Raw genomic sequence first — 8,430 nt, forward strand, 5'->3', positions numbered from 1 at the left:
ACTTCCCAACGGTGTCATTGAAACTCCAGTCTAACAGGTGGCGACATTTCATGTTGGAGCGACAATCAGAGAAGAAGATTGACCGGAAGTGGGTGGAACATCTCAGGTGGAGTTTAAGGTGAGGGCGGACGTAAAGAGAGGAACGGGAAAGAAACAAACGAACAAACAAGGAAAAGGAAAAGACACGAAATAAACAAGTTCGCCGTCGGAAACAAACAAGTAAGTGACGTCACCGCAATGAAATAGTTTCTGGTCCAAATAAAAACAGTGTTTTCTCATCAGCTCATAGTCGAGTACGTGAGCTGAGAGCAGAATATGTCGACGGAGTTCGTGTGATGTCGTCATCCTTTTACTAGTCAATCATTTAATCCGACGCGGATAAGAACTGCTCTTGTTCAAAAAGGAGCTAAACTTTGTTCCTAAAAGTCTGAACTTCATAGCGAATCTACGGTTGTGACGTAGTCCGTGCGGTTCACAACATACGGAGAAACTTCGCGGTCACAGCAGTCGTGATTGGTTACGGTGTGTGAACAGACGACAAATGTTTTTCATTTGATTTTCCCTTAGCCTCCTGTCGATGGCGCTGTGTGACGACTTGTCTCGCTGCAAAATAGCGTTGGCCTTTGCTGTACTGATGGATTTACTGGGGGGCGCCGCCCTGCTGGTAGGAGTGTTCGCTCGCCTGGAAGTGAGAGGACAGGACTTCGGAGACCTGCTGGTCTACACTGGTAAGACCAACAGTTTGTTCATGTATCTAACCTGCAGACGGTGTGAGCCAGCAGAGGGCGCTCTTCACAGGGGACACTGACATCTTCACTATGGCTGTGCTAAAGTTGGAAATGAGTAGAAACTAAAAAGAAAAGAAAGATTGTATTAAATACTGTTGTGATCGTTTTCTTCGCTGTCTGTTCCTTTAATATGGATCTAAACTGGATGTCGTGATGTCATGTGATGCAGGAGCTCTGTTGGTGCTGATGTCACTAGGCGGGTGGGTCCTGTGGTACAGCGGGAACATCGAAGGCCTCACTTCTAGGAAGGACTTGGGCCACATTGGCAGCGCAGTGGACCGTCTAGCTCGCAACCTGAGTCGCCACATTCGCTCCTACAGGGGCCGCCACTGAGGGTTACGGTACATTGAACATGTGTGAACTTTTACGTCAGTGTTAAAAACATGAACATTTCACCTCTGTTGTTGTTGTTGTTTTTACATTCAGTATGTAATGCAATTCAATTAAAGTATTTTTATATGAAATCCATTCTAAGTGTCTGGGGTTTTGTTTCCATTAGTCCAACATGGCCTCCCGTCAGCACCTCCTCTGGGTTAATCCCAGTTTCCTCATATAGTCTTTCCTGGAAGTGGTTTTATAGCAGGAGCCAATGAATAAAGTCCCTCATTAAACAAATCCACTTCCTTCGGATTTCTGTTCCAAAAAAAGAAGAAAGAGCCGGATAAATAACAGGAGGAGGAGGAGGATGGGTTAGAACAATCTTCAAAGTCTAAGATATGTTCTTTAAAATCTTCATTAAACTCTAATTAAAATATGTAAAATCACTCACTGTAAATGTCACACAGACATCAGTGATTTTAGTTCAGACCAAAGTCCATGGAGAAAATCAGAGATTTTAGTTCACAAACCAAATTCTTCAAGATCTTCATTCAGAGGAGCAATCAAAGAAGTCCAACTGTCGCATTACACGTGATCTTGGCGTTTATCAACTTATCTTCTCGGACAGCCGACATCTTTTCTGCAGTCAAAGACTAAACTGTTAGCTCACAGGTAAGAAATCTTTACTCACCACTCAAAGCAGAACCTGCAGAGGTGGTTTTTAAAATCAAACATTTGCTCTCTTTCTTTTTCTAATATCTATATTCATTTGAGGACTTGCTTCAATGAAGTAAATATCTATCTATCAAAAATGCTTTTAAAAAGTGACAAAACGTTCCAAAGGTCAAAGGTCATCAGTGCTTATAAAACACTTAAAAGTCAGTCAGAAGACATCACATATTCAAAGTTGGTCTGTGACCTGAGGAGAACTCTGTTCGTGACACGTTCAGTCGGATGTACCGAGACCTGATTGGATTAATGAGCTCATCCTCTGCCCACAGGACTTTTGACTGCAGACGGATTCAAGCCGAGGCGGGAGAAAAAGATCCTGCCTAGACCTTCTCCTCTCTGAGCCTTTGAAGCAGAACATCTTTACGTAGAGCAGTGCGTTCGCACCACGACCACCATGGGAAACACTAAGAGCAGTGCAGTTTCTAAGGAGATCCTGGAGGATCTGAAGCTCAAGACCAAGTTCTCGGAGACAGAGATCGTGCAGTGGTACGAAAACTTCCAGAGACAATGTCCATCGGGTCGCATCTCAAAAGAGGACTTTCAGAACATCTACAGTAAGTTCTTCCCAGACAGCGAGGTGAACTCCTACGCTCAGCATGTTTTCCGCTCCTTCGACACCAACGATGACGGAACGCTGGACTTTAAGGAGTACATCATCGCTCTCCACCTGACGTCGACGGGCAAGACCACCAGAAAACTGGAGTGGGCCTTCTCACTGTTTGATGTTGACAAAAACGGGTACATCACCAAATCTGAGGTCAAAGAAATCTGTACGGTGAGTTTAGGAAACTTCTGCAAACACAACAGTATCATCAGCATAGAACAGAAGAGTGTTAAAGGTTTGACTTTCGGTTCCACAGACACTTTTTTTTAACATCTTAAACTCCTGCGGTTCCTCACGTTCTTTTTGAGCTAACACTCATTTCTCTGTCACTACATAAAGAGCGTTCACTGATGATGACACACGCCCCCTACTGGACCGAGCCCAACATTAAAACGTTTGAGTTGAACATTCAAGTGGAAAGACTGGACGCTAACAGGAAGTTGAAGTTTGTTGATTTCACTCAACATTTATAAAAATAAATCTCCAGGTGAATTGAATCCTGGGATTATCCGTCTGTCCCAGCGGTTCCTTTTTAATTTAAAAGATTAGACTTGATATAATCCAAGAACAGAGCTCCGCCCTCTTAAGACCGAACTTTAAAACTAATCCCTGAAAGAACAGTTTGTTTCAGAGATGTCACATTAAAAACATTAGAAAAAAAACCCAGATGATTTTCTGTCAGCAGACCAAAAAACAGCGCCATCTAGTTTGAATAACATGTTCCTAATTTGTATTATTATTATTGACAGGCCATTTTTAAACTGATCCCTAAAGAGGAAATGGTCAAACTTCCTGAAGACGAAAACACAGCCGAAAAGAGAGCGCAGAAACTCTGGAGCTTCTTCAACAAGAGTGACGACGGTGAGAAGATCGGAATTCTTTTATCAGACACAAAAGTATTAGAAAAAACAAAACAAAAGGTAATGTCAACTGATCCCAGAAAGAAGGAACCAAACATTTCCACCAGCGGTCAGACTTTCTGGAAGTTTCTACAGTTAGCAGCAGAAGGGTTGGAAGGGTTAGTCTACACTCTACAGACCGTGGGCTACGCTCTACAGACTGTAGTCTACAGACCGTGGGCTACGCTCTACAGACTGTAGTCTACAGACCGTGGGCTACGCTCTACAGACTGTAGTCTACAGACCATGGGCTACGCTCTACAGACCGTAGACTGTAGTCTACAGACCGTGGGCTACGCTCTACAGACTGTAGACTGTAGTCTACAGACCGTGGGCTACGCTCTACAGACTGTAGTCTACAGACCGTGGACTACGCTCTACAGACTGTAGTCTACAGACCGTGGGCTACGCTCTACAGACTGTAGACTGTAGTCTACAGACCGTGGGCTACGCTCTACAGACTGTAGACTGTAGTCTACAGACCGTGGACTACGCTCTACAGACTGTAGTCTACAGACCGTGGGCTACGCTCTACAGACTGTAGTCCACAGACCGTGGGCTACACTCTACAGACCGTAGACTGTAGTCTAGCGACTCTGCTCTGTTATTATTGGTGGAAAGGTTTGAATGAATGAAGAGATTTAAAATATGTGACTTTTGATAAAGTGGATTCATCCACCTGTTCTGACCAGGTGGTGGCGCTCACTTTCCCTGTTATTGTGTCAGCAGCTAATAATGTTTTAGAAGAAAAGTTTGGATGTTTGACGTTTGAATGATCTTTTTTTTCCTTTTTTTTCTTCCTGAACGTGTCACCTTTGACCTCTGACATCACCACTGACTTCTTGACCCAGATCGTGTGGCAGAAGGAGAGTTTGTGAAGGGAGTTTTGGAGAACGATGCCGCCCTCCGTCTGATTCAATATGAACCCTTGAAATAATCTGACGCCACTGTTCCCTTCTTTCCTGTTTACTTCCTGTTAACTCATACTTCACTTCCTGTTTGAGGTAAAAAACAAAAACAAAACACAACTCCCCTTTAAATGTCGACATTTTATTCTGAAACACCAAAAATATGCTTTGAAATAATTTTGTTCCTTTTCACTTGACTTTGATGATGAAGGAGGTGTTGATTTTCTGGCCACGCGGTGGCAGTGTTGGTGAGCGCTCTTGCCTTACAGCAAACAGATAAGCGGTTCAATCCCAGGTTTTTATGTTTTCCCTGTGTGTGAGTGTGTGTTCTCCAGTTTTCCTCCCACAATCCACCAATCGTGTGAATGTGAGTGTGAACAGTTGTCGGCCCCCGCCCCCCACCTCTCTAAAATCTTCTTTCAAACGTTGTTTTATATATATATATTTGTTGAAATAAAACTTTTAAATCGGTTTCGTTCAAAAATCATTTTTTTAAAACTCGTTTTGTTTCTGATTTGACTCCATTTTGACATTTTTGGCTTCAGGTTTTTACTGAAACATTTCATGTTTTTAAACTGAATCAAATCAAAAATTCTCTGTGACGCAGAATAAAATCTGTCGCTGGTCTTCTCTTCTCTTCTTCTTATATAAAACAGTTCTGTCTGGTACTGTTTCTGCTCTCATGTTGTTAATCTCCCACCAAAAATCTCAACACTCAGCCTTTACGTCCCCCAGTGGTCAAGAAATTGAAGTACATCTGATTAAAAAAGTAGAGACAGTTCATTTTTCCAAAAACACCTGGAGATCAGGTCTAGTTTGGATCCAGTTCTGGTTCAGGTCTGTCTCAGTCCTCTGGACACAGACCGTCCACCATCTGGTCCATTTCACGTTCACAGTCTTCACATATGTCATTACCCAGAATCACGAGGTCCTGAGGGTCCAGAGTCAGACCCTCGTCCACTGCCCCCCTACTCCCATCAGGCCTCACTCCCTCCACAGCTGCCAATTCACCCATTCCCATTCCTAGTCCTTCAACCTCTGGTCCTCCAACTCCTAGTCCTCCTCCTCCGACAATCAGCGCACGCCTGACTCCACAAGCCAGAGGTCCGACTGCTGTGCCCACCCCTCCATACCACAGTGGATCCATCATAGCCCCCTGCTGGCCTAACTGGATCATCTCTGTGACAGAGTAGACCCCCAAATCCCCAGATCGCACCACCTCCTCATAGGAAGGAGCACATACAGCAGCTCGTGCCTCCTCCAGCCGGGCCCGGGCTCGGTGCTTCATCTCCAGGACGGTCTTGGTGTAGGAGTTCAAGGTCGCCACGGCAGCAGCCATACAGCAACTGAACGACAGCCAGGCCATCCTGGTGGCCTAACTGGATCATCTCTGTGACAGAGTAGACCCCCAAATCCCCAGATCGCACCACCTCCTCATAGGAAGGAGCACATACAGCAGCTCGTGCCTCCTCCAGCCGGGCCCGGGCTCGGTGCTTCATCTCCAGGACGGTCTTGGTGTAGGAGTTCAAGGTCGCCACGGCAGCAGCCATACAGCAACTGAACGACAGCCAGGCCATCCTGGTGAAGAGGAGGAAGAGGAGGGGGAGGAGGAGGAGGAGATGTTAAAGACACAGAAAGAGCATCCATCCAACCAAACGAACATTCCGCCCCTCACCCTCTAACCCCCCCAACCACCAACGAGCCATTCTTTGCCCTGTCCTGATTGGTAGAAGGAATCACTGTAAAAAACGTACGCAAAGGACCAGCCGTAATCCCAGCTCTGAGGTCTCCAGTCTTTGGGACCGATGCTGACGGTCATCTGGAAGACGGTGGTGTACATCATGTGGGCCACCATCCCCATCATTCCTGATAGATGAAAAAAGAAGGAGAGCATTAAGACGGCAGCCCAGCGGCCTGGACGTCTTCATCTTGTGGTGTCCCACCTGAGAGGACGGTGCACATGGCAGCGAAGGCGTTGATCTTCAGGGCGTTCATCTCCCTCTGGACACACAGACACATGGACTCCACACACATGAGCAGGAAGCCCATGGACAGAAGACCGATGTACATGAACTCACTGACCACAGACAACCAGAGGACACCTGTGGAGCACAGAAGACATCGTGAACCAACACATGGACTGGAAGACAGAGACAGGTTTGATGGACTAAAACAAGGGCTGGTGGACCAGGACCAGGTCCTAAACCCCACCTTGACTTTCTCCAGGCGTCAGCTCGATGAAGCTTCGACAGTTTTCTTCCTGGTCTTCACCTGAAACATCAGGAAGAAGATATCTGAAGCCAGGGTTGTCCTGAGGGACGTCCTCGGATCAGATCTTCATCAGACCTTCTCCAACATCGTCAACATCTCAAAACAACAACTGAGAAAGTTGAACTTCTGCAGCTCTCTAACTATGGATACATCAAACGGAGGGACAGATGCCCCCTACTGGCCATATGTCCTTTTTACTGGAACTGTGTTTCACTACAGATTCTCCTCTGACCTCTGACCTTTCTGAACATGAACCTACCTTCATGCTGTTTTTCACAGGAGAGCCAGAAGCCGGTGTGAAAGTATCGTAACATGTACTTGTCTTCTCCCGTCTCCCATATGTACTGGACCGCGTTGGCTAGCTGCTTCCTCCTCAGCCTGGCCACCTCCTCCCTCTGCAGCGGAGACAGCGTTACGTTGGACGGGGGCTTCTTGGGGTCTGGGGTGGGGGCCTCTGGATAAACACACACATACCAGGGAAAGTCACTGGTTACTGTGGAATAAAGAATCTGAGATTATTATTATCCATCTTTGAAGAAAAGACTTCTGGGTAATGTTTGAAAATTGTACACATTATAGGTGACCCCAATAGGCAACAAGTGTGGGTGTTTGATCCTCATTGTACAACAAAGTCTGCTGAGAGACAGCACCACCTACAGGTGAGGGTCGTCTGTGTTAACATTCCTTCATTATTATTCCCAGTCGTTGGTGCGGACGCTCACCAACTAAAACTTTAATCCTATTTTGATGGAGATTTTATTTTAACGACCGTCTTTGACCATGTGACGTTTTTAACTCGTTGACTCCGATTTCACAGACAGAACTCCTCCCGGGGGCTGTCCTGTGAAGGAGGCCCAACATACCCAGGCTTTGTGTTCATGGTCAGGCTTAACAAAACCTCAAGGTTCCGTCAGTGTGGTGTTCATGTTTATGAACTCAATTAAGTCACTTTTAGTGATGATAGCCAGGTATTAGTTCCAATTCATTTGAGCTCTGCCTCAACAGAATCAGAAGAACACGTTTGTCTGTTCTAAATGATGGGGGTGGGCTTTAATGTAAGGCAATGATGTGATATAAAATGTCCATGTACAAAGATCCGCCTGACTTGTTTGTTAGAACTGTAGTACCACACCGCCCTCTAGCGGCTACAGTGAGCCTTCGCGGTGACGTGCAGACCAAGAGCAGACGCTCGCAGCTTCCAGTGTATGTGTGCTCATATATCACATCCAGGTTCTCAACAAATGACGTCACCTCCGAATGAGTTACACAGGAAAACTCCGGCGACCTCTTCTGGACCAAGTAATGAGCTGAACATTCCTTCGACATAGCTAACCCTACGTCACTTTTTCATTTCCTGGACTAAACAAACTAATATTTATATCAAACTTGGTCTGTGACGTCATGTCCACGTCTGAAGTGAAGAACAGAGTTCTGTGTCCTAGCACTCTTTTATCTCCCACCACGTTCCTTTTTGGGTTCCTGTTATAACACACCGTATATTTGGACCAACAACAGTCGGACTTCCTGTTCTGTCGTCTCCAACTGTTAACCATTTAATATTCCTGTTGTGTGAATGTAGTGTGAATGTCCTCACCTGTTGTGTGAATGTAGTGTGAATGTCCTCACCTGTTGTGTGAATGTAGTGTGAATGTCCTCACCTGTTGTGTGAATGTAGTGTGAATGTCCTCACCTGTTGTGTGAATGTAGTGTGAATGTCCTCACCTCACCTGTTGTGTGAATGTAGTGTGAATGTCCTCACCTGTTGTGTGAATGTAGTGTGAATGTCCTCACCTGTTGTGTGAATGTAGTGTGAATGTCCTCATCTGTTGTGTGAATGTAGTGTGAATGTCCTCACCTGTTGTGTGAATGTAGTGTGAATGTCCTCACCTGTTGTGTGAATAATGTCCTCA

At 45.6% G+C, this 8,430-nt stretch overlaps 3 protein-coding genes across 3 annotated transcripts in view; 2 read left to right on the forward strand and 1 right to left on the reverse strand.

Annotated features, from left to right (window-relative positions):
- The first annotated feature begins 64 nt into the window (after positions 1 to 64).
- tmem238a (transmembrane protein 238a) lies at positions 65 to 1,256 on the forward strand. The gene is made up of 3 exons (XM_008330873.3): positions 65 to 219; positions 568 to 728; positions 958 to 1,256. The coding sequence occupies exons 2-3, from the start codon at positions 578 to 580 to the stop codon at positions 1,119 to 1,121; spliced, it is 315 nt and encodes a 104-aa protein (XP_008329095.1). The 5' UTR covers positions 65 to 219; positions 568 to 577; the 3' UTR covers positions 1,122 to 1,256.
- A 592-nt stretch (positions 1,257 to 1,848) lies between these two features.
- Positions 1,849 to 4,322, forward strand: LOC103393783 (visinin-like). Its single transcript, XM_008330870.2, has 3 exons — positions 1,849 to 2,613; positions 3,192 to 3,303; positions 4,193 to 4,322. The coding sequence occupies exons 1-3, from the start codon at positions 2,233 to 2,235 to the stop codon at positions 4,276 to 4,278; spliced, it is 579 nt and encodes a 192-aa protein (XP_008329092.1). The 5' UTR covers positions 1,849 to 2,232; the 3' UTR covers positions 4,279 to 4,322.
- A 744-nt stretch (positions 4,323 to 5,066) lies between these two features.
- The window catches only part of LOC103393781 (germ cell-specific gene 1-like protein), a 13,672-nt gene continuing 10,308 nt past the window's right edge, over positions 5,067 to 8,430 (reverse strand). Inside the window, exons 5-9 of the mRNA XM_008330869.3 lie at positions 6,780 to 6,974; positions 6,461 to 6,520; positions 6,193 to 6,351; positions 6,004 to 6,115; positions 5,067 to 5,616 (exon numbers count right to left, since the gene is read on the reverse strand). Of these exons, the coding sequence (XP_008329091.1) occupies positions 5,094 to 5,616; positions 6,004 to 6,115; positions 6,193 to 6,351; positions 6,461 to 6,520; positions 6,780 to 6,974 (1,049 nt within the window). The 3' untranslated portion in view covers positions 5,067 to 5,093. The remainder of the gene's footprint in view (positions 5,617 to 6,003; positions 6,116 to 6,192; positions 6,352 to 6,460; positions 6,521 to 6,779; positions 6,975 to 8,430) is intronic.

The sequence above is a fragment of the Cynoglossus semilaevis genome, chromosome 18, assembly GCF_000523025.1.
Source record: "Cynoglossus semilaevis isolate Cse_v1.0 chromosome 18, Cse_v1.0, whole genome shotgun sequence".
NCBI classification, from domain to species: domain Eukaryota; kingdom Metazoa; phylum Chordata; class Actinopteri; order Pleuronectiformes; family Cynoglossidae; genus Cynoglossus; species Cynoglossus semilaevis.

Excerpts from the sequence above, each read along its gene's own strand:
- tmem238a (XM_008330873.3), top strand. The coding sequence starts at position 578 with ATGGCGCTGTGTGACGACTTGTCTCGCTGCAAAATAGCGTTGGCCTTT. Across the intron at positions 729-957 it reads AGACCTGCTGGTCTACACTG|GAGCTCTGTTGGTGCTGATG; the intron begins GTAAGACCAACA and ends CATGTGATGCAG.
- LOC103393783 (XM_008330870.2), top strand. The coding sequence starts at position 2,233 with ATGGGAAACACTAAGAGCAGTGCAGTTTCTAAGGAGATCCTGGAGGAT. Across the intron at positions 2,614-3,191 it reads AGGTCAAAGAAATCTGTACG|GCCATTTTTAAACTGATCCC; the intron begins GTGAGTTTAGGA and ends TATTATTGACAG. Across the intron at positions 3,304-4,192 it reads CTTCAACAAGAGTGACGACG|ATCGTGTGGCAGAAGGAGAG; the intron begins GTGAGAAGATCG and ends TTCTTGACCCAG.